The sequence below is a fragment of the Aspergillus heteromorphus genome, assembly GCF_003184545.1.
Source record: "Aspergillus heteromorphus CBS 117.55 chromosome Unknown BO70scaffold_2, whole genome shotgun sequence".
NCBI lineage: Eukaryota > Fungi > Ascomycota > Eurotiomycetes > Eurotiales > Aspergillaceae > Aspergillus > Aspergillus heteromorphus.
The window spans coordinates 583,645-598,736 of NW_020290407.1; the positions used below are offsets into that span (position 1 = coordinate 583,645).

General features: G+C 52.2%; 4 protein-coding genes across 4 annotated transcripts; 1 reads left to right on the forward strand and 3 right to left on the reverse strand.

The window, feature by feature from the left end:
- Window positions 1-24: 24 nt before the first annotated feature.
- sod1 (superoxide dismutase SOD1) lies at window positions 25-564 on the reverse strand (the record flags this gene model as incomplete). Its single annotated transcript, XM_025539096.1, has 2 exons — window positions 25-165; window positions 232-564. Coding segments are annotated over 2 exons (474 nt in total), but the record flags the coding sequence as incomplete, so codon positions are not given.
- Window positions 565-3,883: 3,319 nt separating this feature from the next.
- Window positions 3,884-5,081, reverse strand: BO70DRAFT_376661 (sedoheptulose-7-phosphate:D-glyceraldehyde-3-phosphate transaldolase TAL1; the record flags this gene model as incomplete). The annotated part of the gene is made up of 4 exons (XM_025545146.1): window positions 5,013-5,081; window positions 4,627-4,941; window positions 4,178-4,561; window positions 3,884-4,120 (listed from the first exon to the last, which is right to left on the reverse strand). Exons 1-4 carry the CDS (start codon window positions 5,049-5,051, stop codon window positions 3,884-3,886), a joined length of 975 nt encoding a protein of 324 aa, XP_025403264.1. The 5' UTR covers window positions 5,052-5,081.
- Window positions 5,082-5,151: 70 nt separating this feature from the next.
- Window positions 5,152-6,014, forward strand: BO70DRAFT_79325 (uncharacterized protein). The gene has a single exon (XM_025548726.1). The coding sequence runs from the start codon at window positions 5,263-5,265 to the stop codon at window positions 5,845-5,847; it is 585 nt and encodes a 194-aa protein (XP_025403265.1). The 5' UTR covers window positions 5,152-5,262; the 3' UTR covers window positions 5,848-6,014.
- BO70DRAFT_79324 (Beige/BEACH domain protein) lies at window positions 6,015-14,167 on the reverse strand. The gene is made up of 7 exons (XM_025548725.1): window positions 11,539-14,167; window positions 11,118-11,479; window positions 7,280-11,063; window positions 7,058-7,212; window positions 6,697-7,002; window positions 6,429-6,641; window positions 6,015-6,376 (listed from the first exon to the last, which is right to left on the reverse strand). Exons 1-7 carry the CDS (start codon window positions 14,027-14,029, stop codon window positions 6,182-6,184), a joined length of 7,506 nt encoding a protein of 2,501 aa, XP_025403266.1. The 5' UTR covers window positions 14,030-14,167; the 3' UTR covers window positions 6,015-6,181.
- Between the last annotated feature and the right edge of the window lie 925 nt (window positions 14,168-15,092).

Consider the following 15,092-nt stretch of genomic DNA (forward strand, 5'->3'; position numbering starts at 1 on the left):
TGACACCTGTGGAGAGAGAAGAGATCAGCGTCGGCCTCGACCATCGGTCTGGGAAGGGACAGGCTTACCGCAGGCGGGACGAGCACCAGCATTACCGGTCTTCTTGGACTCCTCGTTGCCACCACGGCCGAGGTCATCGGTACCGGCGTGAACGACCAGGGTCCGCTGTATTCATTGCGTTAGCACCGTATAAAAGGGGATTGGGAATGGGGCTGGGGGAAAGGAACGTACGCCCAGGACGCTCTCGGCACCGATGAGCTTCACCAGCTTGTCCTGCTTGGAGCCAACGGCGTTACCCTCGGCATCGGTCTTGAAGTTACCCAGGTCACCGACGTGACGGTCGGCATCCTCGGGGGCACCGTGGGTCTTGCCGAAGGGGTTGAAGTGAGGGCCAGCGGAAGTACAGCCGTTGGTGTTGTCACCGAACTGGTGGACGTGGAAGCCACGCTCGGCGTTGGCGTCGTGGCCAGTGATGTTCCACGAGATGGTGGTGGCAGTGTTCTCGTCGGCCTGCTCGAAGGTGACAGTGCCGGAGATCTTGGAGTCTCCACGAATAACAGCGACTACGAGACAGGGTCAGCGCATGATCTCATGGTGCGACACATGGCCTCCTCCAGCCGGTCTTAGTCGTGGAACTATTAATACCAGGACCAGGAGAAAGCCAGGTGGCCGGGGACGAATGAGCAGACAATGCGGAGCGAGTGCCTCTTGAGCTTGTCCTGAGCTTGTCTATCTGGCAAACAGGGTCCCCAGGCCGTGATAGGCGGAGGGGCTCAGGAGGGATCGCAAGGTGCTCAAATCTGCTCACTCAAGGTCCCCCCGGCCACGGTCGATCGTGGAGCCGTGGAGGGGAAAGGCCAATAACACGACGAGGAAAGCAGGAGGGCTGAAGAAACGCGCGGGGACCTACCGGCCTTGACCATTTTGACGGTTGTGAGATATGACTACCTTGGATCCAAAGGTGCGTACGGTTCGAGATGGAGGGAGGATGGTGATGGAGGGAGAGGAGAGAGGAAAGCGAGCGAGGGGTAAATGAGTGCGAGTCTTCTCAGCAGCGACTCGGCGCGAGCAGCTTTCCCCCCTCCCCCCCGTGAGCAGTGGATTCGATGGGCTTCCAACGTCGGCCTCCCCTTCGCTCGGACAAACCATCGGCGCTCACCAACCCCCACCAAGCGGGGTCTTCGGAATGACGTTTTGTTTGTGTATTCCCACCAGACCTTCCCGAACCAGCCTGGGACGGGCCCTTTTCCGGCGATTCATAAGCCATCGGGCCCAGACTCTATCATGGATGTCCTGGCGAGTGTAACCGCCAGCCAGTGCAACCGCGGGGGTCGATGAATAATAATGATGAACCTGTTGCCGTTGGTCGAGTCCAGTCCTCCGTCGCAGCAGCTAAGGTAGGGTCATGCCGCGGCTGTATTAATTACCACGTCCGCGCGTAATCTCGTTACCGGCTGGTCGAAACATCTCGAGAATCACCTCATCAGCCAGGCCTTAGTTAGTTACCTCTTTCGGATTAGTGATTAGTCTGCCATCTACATCGCTTCCCATCTCACTCTTGTACCTCTTGAGCACGCTGTACGAGGGTATCATTTAAGTTGCTGTTGGTCGCTGAATGTAGCTTTATCCAGTAGATCAAATCCTAGGGAACCCCATCTCCCGAGTGGCAATTACTTAAGATATAAAGTAGGTGTTGTCTGTCAGAAGCCATGTGCTTCTTTTGTAACGTCTAAAGTCCCTGGTTCTAGCTCCAGACAAACAGCAGCTGGATTGGCATGACTGGCATCTTCCAGTGTTCGACTGATGTCCCCCTAAGTCTTTATCCACTAACTACTCCGTACTTCTGCCTATTATTCACTGCTAGAAACCCTGTCTTAGTAGTCAGGGTCCGGCACGCCCCCTGCAGTCTTTAATTCAGCGAAATGCAGAAGCCAGCCTATCAACGCCATTCACCCTCTAGAGACCCTTTTCTTTGACGCCTTTTAAAAATGGCAGGTATCTTCTTTCACTTGTTGTCTTTTTATTCTTCATAATGGATACTACTTAGTACAGGAGTTTCCCGCGTATATCTATATACATATACCCCTTTTGGTCTCCCCTCCCGCACTTTCCGTATCCATCATATAGTAGTACATATGACTGCTTGACCAAGACTTATCATGTTAGCTTCCATAATAGTGCTGCACTCCTTGCTTTGAATATAGTCTGATGGTGGTTCATCAGTCCTATACTGCCAATAACTCTTTTTTTTCAATACCATCTCAATTCTATATATTTCTTGCCTCATTTCAATGAAATAATATATTCCCCATGTCTACGTGAGTTACTGGTTATAACCCATTTTCTCCCTCCTGCCCTCAGTTTGAAGACGAGTCAAGCTCTCCACTCCTAGAACATTACCCGAGGGCATTTGCAGGTTCCTCAGTGGGGGCAGTGCGATCCGGTCCAGACTATTAAAGTCATGATGATGAGGCACAGTTATCCAAGAAATCCGCCATCGACAGAAGGACCTTATAATAAGCACCAGCTGAGTTACGTCGACTGCAAAACGACAAATTGACATATTGGAAATGGCCCTCTCGGTTGAGAGATTTCATACAAATACAAGACGCAAGGTGTCTCGATTCCGCTCTCACTCTGGCTGTCCTCTCTCGCCAGACTGCGCACCATCCTCAACAACTCCCTCATCTGCCTTGCGGCGTTTCATCCATCGGTACGTTGTTTTAAACCCGATGCGGATGGGGTACAGTCCAGCTTTGGAAGCAGTATGGTGAAGCTCCGGCGGCATAACCAAGTCTAAACCACAAACCCCAACTACTGCCACTGTGATGATGAGGAAAGGCACAGCTTTGAATGAAGACTTCGCACATCTCATCTCATGCCTCAACGGATATCAGATGGGGCATTCTGTGCTGTTTCCACGCCCTGACAAAGGCTTCTGCAGAGCCTTGATACTTCTTTCCAAAGTGGTGGTTGTATACACCTTTCTATATCCAAGGATACGATAACGAAACGAACCTGAATCTATGGAACCATGAGTCCATGAGTCCATGGCCTCAGTCACTCCGTCGTTTGGGCTGCCTCGGTAAGGCGTTTCGTTTTGCATCCAATACCGCAGCGGGTGTCTTTCAAATGCCTGTTAAAGCAACCGCTCAACAACTCTTCCAGCATTAAAAGATGCATACAAGAGTTGTGCGAAGCTGGGAACTGCTCTTACGTTTTCATTCTGCCATTCATGGGGGGAATTCAGCTTGATCGCGGCAAAGGTCTGGCTCGCCAGGCAGTGTCTCGGGACGAGGTGTCTTGCCAGTCGCATCTGGGGTTTGATATCTCGTACGCGCTGCGTTCGGAAATATCAAGACATATTACCGAGATCATTAAAGGCCCAAGTTTCGATAACAGTTCCTTCCGTGCAAGTGGGGACGGATTTCAAGTTTTGACTTCTCATAAACCGAATACCCAGATGTCCATGTCGGGCTTCAAGGGCCCAAATGCGGCCATCTGATGGCATATAAGTGGAATTTGACTTTGGTCATCCAACAAAGTTAACATTATAGAAAATCCAGAATATCACAAGGGCCCTAACGCCTCGTAGATTGCAGGCTGATTCTCGTTGTGGTATCCGGCGCATCCCCGGAAGGTGCAGCTACAAATCGGCCAGCTATGTTGTACTTCCAGCCTTTCAGAATTACTGTGTTTTACGGCGAGTACATACATACAATGAGGAATTCTAATAGACAGGGAAAGTTTGGAATAGAAAATCATCAATTCGTATCTACCAAAAACGAATTTTTCCGGTCAGGTCATCAATTTTTACACACATGGGAATAATAATGGTCGTCACAAAAAAATGCACTATATCTCCAGTCTCCCGAAATCTAACTTAGGCCTGGATCTTCTCCTTGAGGATGTCCTTGAGGGTGACGGCATCGGCAGCGAACTTGGAGATACCCTCGCGGAGCTTCTCGACGGCCATGGCCTCCTCGTTGAAGTCGAAGCGGAAGAGAGCCTCGTCGTTGATGTAGGTCTTCTTGGGGATGTCAAGGGTGGCGGCGTTGGAGGCGGCCAGCTTCTTGGGGACGGCGGCGGTGGAGTTGAAGAGGTCCTCGAGGAGGTTGGGCTGCATTGCTTGTTAGCTTTCAATTCCCGGGTCGGACAGATGTCAAAAAACACATACGGAGATGGTCAGGTAGTCGCAACCGGCGAGCTCGGTGATTTCACCGGTGTTACGGAAAGAGGCACCCATGACGATGGTGTTGTAACCGTGCTTCTTGTAGTAGTTGAAGATGCTCTCGACGGACTTGACACCGGGGTCCTCCTGGGCGGTGTAGTCACGCTTGTGGGCGGCCTTGTACCAGTCGAGGATACGGCCGACGAAGGGGGAGATGAGGTAGGCACCGGCCTCGGCGGCAGCGATGGCCTGGACGGTGGAGAACATGAGGGTCAGGTTGCAGTTGATGCCGTACTTGGACTGGAGGACCTGGGCGGCCTTGATACCCTCCCAGGTAGAGGCGATCTTGATCAAGATACGGTCCTTGGAGATGCCGTTCTCCTCGTAGAGCTGTGGGGGTAACTTGTCAGCATGCTGTCGGGGCAACAGACGTCGGACTCGAATCAACAGCGTACCTTGATGATGTGAAGGGCCTTGTCGATGGAGGCCTGGGTGTCGAAGGAGAAACGAGCGTCGACCTCGGTGGAGACCTTGCCGGGGATGATCTCGAGGATCTTCTTGCCGAACTCAACCAGGAGACGGTCAAGGACGGCGTCAACCTTCTCGTCGAGGGTCTTGCCCTCCTCCTTGCCCTTGGCAACAGCAGCATCGATGAGGCTGGCGTATTCGGGCTTCTTGGAGGCGGCGAGGATCAGGGAAGGGTTGGTGGTGGCATCCTGAGGCTTGTACTTGCCAATGGTGGCGAAGTCACCGGAGTCGCAGACGACAACCTATGCAGGCGATGGATGATCAGCACCAGGAACGGCGACGGCTGACAGGGATGCTGAGCGCAGATACTTACGGTGCCGGTGGCCTTGAGCTGCTCGAGAGAAGAAGACATTGTGAATGAGGTGGTGGTGGGGTTGGGGGGGGGGGGGAGGGGAAAGATGGAAGAATTAAAGTGGTGTGGGTAGATAGATGAAGGAAGGGAAAGGGAAGAAACAGGAAGAGGCGAGGATTAAAAAGGAAGTTTAAATGGGGGAGGGGAAGAAGAAGCGCAGAGCAGCACCTCGCAGCACAGCAGGTGGGATGGTGGGGCAGCTCCCAGGCCGATGACGCTATGCGCCTTCCTCTCCTTCTCCCTCACCAAAAATCATCATCATCCACCCACTAACAAACACCCGACAAACAGCCCACAGCCCTCAGCCCTTTGCCTTTTCCCCCGTCTTCCGTTCGCCGCACCAGTCTCCTCCGGGCCCTGTTTCCATCAGCTTCTCCAGCCGGTGTTTCCAACTGCTCGTCCCTCCTCATCCGCGGTACTTCCGGCCCAGAGTGCTCCGGCAACGACCCCCTCCGCCTGGTCCACTCCTCCGGCTAATCACAGCCCGTCGACTGCGCTGCGATCCCCAGGAGGCCCTTTTTCCTTCACCGGCGCTTCCCAGCATTCCCGTGGGTGTTCCCCTGAAACACCACTGGGTGACAGATCCATCCCCGTGCTGATCCACCATACAGCAGCTTCCAGTCTGGCATTTAACCGTGTTTCTATTCAACATCCCTCGGGACTTTCTCGGGTTTTGGCCACCAGTAAGTATCTACAGAGACATCGCCTACATACAGTATACCACTACGCTACGACTCCGAATCTCCAGGGTATCCGGTCCGCTCAGCCCCCACGGCATATATGCTATATAGACTAAATACTCCGTCAAGTCTAGACGGGGGGGTCGCACCACCACCACTGGGTGGGCTCCGCTCCATCCCGGCCTCGTGATGGGACAAAGAAAAAACACAAGACAACAACGACTGGAATACGGGGCTAGTACAGAGCGTAATCCATATGGTCTCCAAATTTTCGGTCCCCCCGCAGAAAGGGCCCGGAAGGAACAGCCAGGATTATTCCGTAGCTTCTATCGGGCCTAGATACCCCACGAAGCTGACCGTGATGACGGGGAAACGATGCGTTGTCCTCACCGCCGCTGAACACAGCTCCACTCGTACTAGATAACAAGCTTAGCAAACTCACTCACCCACTCAACTCGAGACCAACAATAGGACACTTACCACTCTCCCGGCTTCGTCGCCAGTATAAACCACATGCGGCAGTGCAAAGATGCAGCTGATCCCTACCGAGATGTTGGCCCCGTTGTCGCGGTGGCTGTCCACATGGTGAAGTTGCCGGATCAGCTCCAACTCGAACCGTCCATGATGGACGATCTTGCTCCAGATCTAAAGCGTATCAGCATCTATTTACGGGGCAAGGATGCTTGGGGAATCTTACGTTAACCACTCCCCTTCGGTGGCCGGTGAAGAGCAGTTCTCGCTCTTGCCATTCGTTGTTGACCCCCTCGTAGAAGATGCAGGTCATGATACGATCATCCACCGAGTCACAAAGCACTTGCTCCAGCAATAGGGTCCCGTTCAATGTGTAAAGGCTGACGCGCTCTCGCCGACAGATCATGATCTCCCCGGTCACGTCGTTGATCCGAGCGCACTGGTTTGGATCAGTAAGGTCAGAAGGAAGGCGGTCGTGGCACCATAAAACTTACATCGACTGGTCCATTGGATGGAAGTTCCCTGATGAAGCATTGCCGGTTGAGATCCCAGAGCATGATTTGACCATCTGCGGATGCTGATAGAAGGGCACTGAAGGAGCGCGACACCGCAAGTAGCGTGACTGGCGAACGGTGTCCGAATAGAGACCCTGCCGGCTGAAGATCAACAGACTTAATCGACGAGGTAAAGGTCCATATCGCGACTGTGCAGTCGGTGCCCGCAGTCACCAACGTTCGGGAGTCTGCGAAGATTGCGCAGGAGAGTTGACCGATGTGTAAATGCTCAAAGTGTCCCAGTAACTATAGTCATGTCAGCAGCCGCATCCCTGGGGGGAGTATCCAAGCCGCGTGGTACCTTTCGGTTGTCTGCAGAGTAGAATCTCACGCTGCCGTCGAAAAATCCCCACTCCATATACTTGTCGTAGTTTGGGGGGATATTAAGCCGAAGCGCGGCAGCGCACAGCAGACGATCTTGTTTCATTGACAACGAGGCCACTCGTTCGCCGATATCTACCGTGAGTCAAGTTAGATCAGAGAAAAAGCGTGCCTTTTCGGCTTCAGTTCGGGAGTAACCCACCAAGAAGTGCAAGGGGCTGTTGAGTGAGAGACTCAGCCAGGCGATCGAGGCGTGGCATCTTCTGACCCGGGTCCTCTCTTTGTGCATGAGTTCGGTTGAAGATTTGATGAGGGGTCTGCCCGAAGTTGTGAATGATACCGATCGTGGCCAGTCGCTCCACCGGGTCATCAATGGTGTCTACATCTTTAGCTCCTTGGTAGGATAGATGGTGAAAGACGTTCACTGCCTCAACTGCGGCCTCTCCCTTTTGCTTGCATCCAAACACCAAATCGATCCAATGATGTAGATTTTGTGTCACATACGGACTCTCGAGGGCCTCCCGGTGTTTGGCAATGAAGATTCTGGGATCGCCTTTCGCCCATGGCGGCAGTTCTACTGAGTCAATTACAGTCGTCATATTTTGCAGGAGACCGAAATCGTATTTATTCGAGTTGACCAAAAACTCTGGGAGGTAGAAGAACTCGGGAATCAACTCTCTCACGTCAGACATGTTGCCTCGCGAGGCCGACTCCCAGGCCTTTCCTACCGAGTAGAAGAGACGATCGGCGTGGTCAAATGTACCTCCCTGAAGGAGGAGGTACGACTTGACGAATGGTTGGAGACGGATGAGGTATGAGCTAACAATCATCGCCGAGGAGTAATGAGTGCCGTAATGGAAAGGTGGGGAATCGTCGTCACCCATCTCTGCAAACGCATTGTACCGTTCTTTAAAGTCGACTTCTCGCTCGGGGTTTTGGCAGCCCATGGGTTTGGACAGGTCGCGGAACGTTTGAGGGTTCGTCAGGTCCAGCTCGTCGCTTGTGTAATCAGCAAGGACCCAGGGGAAGACTGGATACTGTGTGAGATCATTGAATGTTCGCCCAGCAAGTGTGTTGATCAGCATAAGGTAATGGAAGTTGGAGATTTCGCCCTTGATCCATTTGCGCGTGGCTGGATAGACCGGTGAATGGCCAAAGACGCTCGCAAACTTCGATCCGAGAGACTGCGGCGCATCTTCTTGGCTTTGGAGGGTTTCGAATCTCCAAATATCCTCAGGGCGCGCATGGCCAACGCTTCCAGTCACCTGGGGGGCTTTGGTAGCGAGCTGGCTGCATAGAACGTCTCGAGCTCGCGAGGAGATGAGCGTCAGCAGATAGCTGCTGCCATCTGTGAAGAAGATTTCGAGGGCAACGTCGCGGAATAGGAAGCGTCGCTTGGAGATACTGATTAGATCAGACCATTTCCAGCTTCTTGTTTCGTGCTCCTGCGCCTTGCGTTCGCTTGATTCTCGGCCAGCAATCATGCGAACGTAAGGATCTCGCTCGTCTGCTGGGGCTTGCCACACATTCAAAATCTCACCATCGGATCTCTGGAAGAAATTATCCAAGATGTAAATGTGATCTTTCCCTTGGATCAGAAGCCCTTCAAATGCCTCCAGTCCAATGATTCGCGACATATTGCACACTCCTTCAACCTGGTCTCCACGGTGTAAGGTTCGCATAACCTTCCGGTTCTTATCCTCGTATTCTTCGAGGTCCGCTTTGGGATCTTCAATCATTTCAAAGCTTTCTTCAATCACGCTCCTACCATCGACACCGATTCCCTGGGCAGCACCCTCCCCGGCCTCGTTCGCGACAGTGACTGTCAGACCAAGTGCATCGGCACTGGGAGGCGGCCGAGTCTCTGTTTCCACCACCTTCATTATTGGGGGTTCTGATGCCTTCCGCTTTGGCTGATAGTTCTGCCTCTCATCTGTCTCATCTGGAACGATGCGAAGACGCATGCGGCTGCGCCCTTCTGTTTGGTCAAGTCGCCATTTCCTGTCCTTGCTTTCGGCCAGGAGACCCCCAAAGCGGCGCAGGTCCACGGTCAGCTTGGAGAATGCAGTCCACATAAAGGCATAGTCGTCTTGTTGATCTTGGAGCGCTCGTTGATACTTCAGGAATTCAGAACCCGATATATTCGACGCCCAGTGGGGAAATGTCGCCACATGCTTGCGTGTTACTTCGTCATTGAACGTGTCTGTCTGCTTCCACTGCTTCAATCTCTCTTGGCGCTTGGAAATTCTGACTCGGGAGGAAGCCTCGATCTTGGTGTTTTCTTCTTGGACGAAATCCTCCCAATGTTTAGAAATGACGCCAAAAAATAGCGAGTGGAGATCGTCCTCTTGGTCATGGAACCACTTCAATAACGCAGTGTCTTCCATGCCCATCACAGTATCGAAGCCAGATGAAAGCCGCTTTTGCAAAGATACCGGCGCATGACTAAGAATGGTTGTCATTTCAGCAGGCTTTTGTACAAGCATGATCCTGAAGAGGCCGGCTGCTGCAAGGCATACTTCTTCGTTCCTGTCGTCTAGCTTGACGTAAAGAAGGTAACATAGGAGCTGCAAGTAGTTTGATTGGGCGTATCCAGAAAGAAGTACTACTTGCCAGTAGGACAAGCGGTTCAGAAAGGAAAGAGCCTCCGTGCCCTCGACCTCTGATAAACGAAGTAAGACGACGCGAAATACCGTTGAACGAATTGTCGCAACCGCTTGGCTACAGAGTCTAATGCTCTTCACGCAGGAAACGTCGGGCCGTTGAAGATACTCGAGAATTGTCCCTGCGAATTCCAGACTCGCAGCTGCTCCATCCGTGAACCAGCCTTCGTAAACTGCCTCCCCAAGATGTGTAGCAAATCGCCCCAAGTTGGTTAAGACACGTGGCTCCGCAAGTAGTTGAAGTTTTGTAAAGATCACATCTTTCAGTGTCGAAAGGAAAACCTTGAGCACCCAAGAGTTGAAGTATGTCCGATGTTCTAACGATGCAGGCGGTGTCTTCACGTATAGACCAAGACCAGAAAAGTCTTTTCGTTCTAGCAATTGCTCCGAGAAGACGGACAGGACCAGGCTAAGTATGCTTATGACGAAAGGGTGTTCGGAGACACCAGCATCCTCGATAGTTTTCGGATTACACGCATGAACAATGCGTGCAGAGGATGGTAGAGGCTTTCCTTTATCGGATGACACAAGAATAAACGATGACCCACGGCCAAGCGAGCCCCCAGGATCATCACGGACTCCAGGTTGTTCAACAGTAGTGGTCCGCAACTCAGCTACCCCTCTCGAGTGAGGGCGAATGACCAGATTGTGGTCACCGAAATCAAGACTACCTCCACGGGGATACAGTTCGGCATCTGTGCTTATCGCGTCGCAGCCAACAACGACAGGGAACAGCACCGAAAGCAGATGCTGAGTGTATTCAAATTGCGTCGTAAATTCGCGAAAGCTCTGAGACTTCACATGAAGTGCGGCGAAAAAATCAATGACGGTGCTAAAGAGCTGCTGCTCTTCAACTACCGTGCTCGCGGCTGTAGGAGAAAAGATGGTTCGTTGAGTTGTTTGGGTGGTGGAGTTCTGAAGGGGCCTTAGGCCATCCATGTCCGGCTCCAGGTTTGCACTTGTCGAAACAGACCTCTTTAAAGCGCTCTGCATCATCTCCGTAATGACTGGAAAAATCTCGGGGAATGTAACATGCAGAGGTGTGCCAGAAATGAAGGTCTCCGAAAGTCCGATATGGTCAAAGGGTCTGTCAACGGTGATTTTGCCCACGTCAAGGCTAAACAGCATGGCAAAGCAAATGGACCACATGGCCGGGACTCTCCACCATCTCTTTAGGCAGTGACGCATGATGATATAACCCCCTGTTTTCTCAGTGAACTTCTTGCTATAGCTGCTGCCATTGGTTGTCAAGAGGCGGGCTATAATCTTAGTGGCAAGCACAACTATTTCAGGCTCGTCTTCACATATCAGGTAGAGAAGCCACTAAATAGATATCAGCAATTTGCTCTGCGGAAAGGCAATATGGTTTGATCGAACCTTGTTCGTCACGGCTCGGGCAAACTTCTTGATAGGCCCGAGATCATGTGCATTACAGAGCAGAGAACAGTACATTCGAAGCATCTCTGTCGCGATTGCTGTGCTTGACAAGCATTTTTCCTTCGCTTCAGAGGTCGCTCGCTGACGTGCACCCGCATTAAATCGCATACTCTTTTTCTTCTGAAGCCTACTGGACTCCTTCGGTTTATGAAGAGCATATGTGATATAAAGAGCCAGTGAGCGAAGCAAGTCCGCAGATAAACAACTCTCCATCAGCGACCCAAAGGCGGCAGTAAAGAGAGGCAATGCTTCAGCCGTAAATTCCTCTGTTTTGAGGGCTTCTAGGAGCTTTTTATTGACACCTATTAACCATCAGTAAGCAAATTCAAATGACACAAATCATTAAACAAGAGAGACTCACGCATGCGAGCAAGTCGTTTCGCATTGAACCGGCGAAACTGACTTTCGCTGGCAAATATACAAAATTGGGAGTAGTACAGTTCAAGAAGAGCTACCTCCCCGTACCTCCATATTTCCAGGTCAACGAGAAGAACTCTGTACGCAAGAGGGTTCGTGATGATGGACCGGTTGGGTTGTTCAAAATCATATCCAACGAACTTCAGTGTCAAACGAAGAAGCTTCAAAGCCAACGCAGATCGCTCTTCGTAGCTAGGGCAAACGGTGGGCGTTTTGGAGGTCGTGTTGAGAGCCCCAGATGGCAAACCAAGCTTTTCACGTAATAAAGCTGCAAGGATTCCGTAGCCGTTCTCCTTTTCCATTGCTTCGCTATTCCTCCAGTTGTCCTGTACAGCCTCGTACAGTGCCTCGACGGCGAGCAGTGTTGACTCCGCGGTGTTAGCCGCGTGAAGCAAGCTCAAGTGTACTGCTGCACACCCGCCAATACGCCAGCTTGCATCATCTAGAGAATGCGGTACTGCAATGACAGGGTCGCCTGTCAGCACACCGATGCCGTGGGCCTGTGTCAGTGCATCGTTAATTGCAGGTGTGGCCCCATTGACCACTATTGCATTGCCTCCCGCCTTGGTAAGCTGGTGTAGATTTTTGGCAGCTTGCTTCGACAGAGACTTTATCAGTCTAGATTCATCCACGGCGTTATTGTCGTCATCGTCCAGAACAGAGAGTGGTGAGATGTTTAGTAGTATAGACCCCTCACGAACAAGGGTGCTTGCTTTCCGCCGGATGGCAACGACAATATCAGACTGCTCTTCTTTGCCAGGATGCAGATGCTCATTACGCAAGTTCAGAGCAGCGGAAGCTTTGTATGTCTGGAAAGAACCAAGACAATCCTGAAAGTTGCCGCAATAGCGAGGGCCAAGGTTATAGAAGACAGCAACCATGTCGTCGCTAAATGCATCCTCGAAAAGGATTGCACTCGCGAGGGACCATCGAGACAATGATACTCCCTTTCCCAATCGCATGGCCAAATCTTGAGGCGTACCAAAGAAAGCTTGGACCCGTGGTGGTCGGTTGGGTGCACTGGGGGTGGGCATAGATGGATACTCTATCTTCAGTTGCTCGACAAATTCACCATCTATGAACAAAGACGCGCGGGAATACGATGGCGGCCTGGGCTTCTTGTGAACAACACAGATATGGTACCAACGGCCAGGTTCAAAGACAATCGACTTAAACCGAACGCTGGGGCGCGCCCCCCTTATCGAGGTCTGCAATATGAAGTTGCTTGTGTCTTTCTCAAGGTATGCGAGCAAAAAACAAGTTTGGCTGGGGTCAAACGCCCCGAAGATTGTCGTATGCGTGCTTTTATCAAATTGGTCAAAGCGCGCCCATACTGAAAGAGTATAACCCGAAGAAGTCGCAGGGGGGAATGAACGTCCCAGAGTTGAGAACTCCAGAGAACAGTATCCATGGAGCGAGAGATCGAATTGTATGGATGCAGGTTCTTTGGAGGTTTTCAAGACATCGACGAGTAATCGTGATACCTTTGGGCAGCTGTGGGCTTTCTGATAAAGAAAGACTGCATCATCCAGATTGCTTACTCCTTGCGTGCAAAGCAATCGCGCGAGCTCCTGGTACAACAGTTTCTCGGGTTCTGGACACTCGTCACTGACTAGCAGTGGGAGAATCGAGGATAGCGCTCCAGTAGCGTGTAAAATGGTGATATTCCTCTTGGAATGGGAGGCAAGCTGACAGAGGCATGCAGGCACCGCCAGCCTTAGGATCCCATGGTCGGACGGGGAAGCATATGTCTGAGACAACCAAACCCGAATGAAAGGGCCCAGAATCTCAGGTGCTTCGATGGTTTCCGAGGTTCCTACGCATCGATCCACCTCTGCCTTGATTTCACTGGGTAGGGGCACCGAGGCTGTCCGGTGTTTCGCACCCAATGTTGTAAATATATTGGTGACGGCTTCCTGGCAGAGGACAGCCGCCAGAATACCACCATAGAACTGTTCTATATCACCCTGTACGCAGTCCACCTTTTTTGCCAAGGTTGCAAGAGCTTCCTGCAAAGCGACTCTCCCTCCCCCATGGATCCGAGAGGTGAAATACCGCTTGTTCCCGTAGTGTTCCTTCAATGCCTCTGCCAAAACCGCCAATGTATCCTTGAAGAGTGTTAAGAGACACTTCCTGTCTTCTTTCGACGAACGATCGGGAATATAGGAGTCGGACACCTTCCGAAGAAGATCCAGGAGTGTCTGGAAGCCATGTAGATGCCGGAAGTCCTCCTTCGCTTCTCGAGGGTGGTCATTGTCGATAAACGTGTGACGGAGCCGGAGCAGGCACTCGGTTGCCGTCGCAGCTAGCTGGGGGTCTATGTCATATTCGCCGCAGATGATTTTCAATTTCTCGATGACTGGAGTCAACTCCACAGCCGGTCGTTCGATTGACGAGGAAGGGGATGGCGAGAGAAGGGAGGTAGCCTGGTTCATCGCGCCGCTGAATCTTAACCCCGGCCACCTATCTGACGGCTAACGACCATCAGACACCATGAACCAGCACTTAGCGTAAGGATGGAGGCGGTCTGCATTGGTAGGTGTGGTGTGGTGTGTAGTAGTGGTTGCTAAGCGGGCTCGACCAATCCACGCACATTTGTCAGACGTGGAACAGCCGGAGTGGGAGGGAGGGGAAGACTGGAAGCAAGGACGGCGCAGGCCAGACGATCAGCGATTGTGCGTCGGCGAGGGTTTGAGGGAGCGAACAACCCGGTCAAGATCCACCATCAAGGCTAGGAGATACACTGGGCGTTCCGGGGGGGGGGGGACTGACTAGCTAAAGCGCACGTACTTTTCCGCGCCTGGGGACAGAGAAACAGTGAGAGCCGACGGATGGTCTTACACCAACGTCACCGACGACGGCACCATAGCGGGGGAGGGTAGATACGGGATGGTATCGGAGCAGTGAGGAGCAAGCACCTTCCTGCCGGGCGAAAATCACCTACCTTGCCTGTCTGGACTATGGGACTGTGAAGGAGCTGGCCTTCCATCTTGGGCAGGTGAGCAGTGCCGCCCTACGCTCTCACGCTGGAGGGGACAATCATCGGGCGGTCATCCGACCGGTGCTTCGTGTTTCGGCTGGACCGGCCCATGCCCATCTCTTCCCCACCATCCGCGCGGTGAACGGCCTTGATTGGGCTCTTGTTATCAATGACGGATGCTGCTTTTATTATTGCGTGCAGTGGATGTACTTCATAGCATGGAGTACTACAGAGTACTCTGTGGAAGCAGTATCTAGTATGTTCACAGTAGGAGTACACCTCGCAGGCAGCAGTCCAGGTTCGGGATCAGAGAACCAGAATGAGCATTAGTATTCTCCCCCCTCTTTCGCCCGCTGTGTATCAGCATTCACACCAAAAACCCCGATTACATCATGTCGAGTCCCAAGCAACAAACACCACATGACCCCTCATGAGGAGCAGCTGGCGGTCGCCAATCGAAGCACAGAGGCTGATCAAGACAGTTCAAAATGTACTGCATCCGTGGTTCTATACTCTTT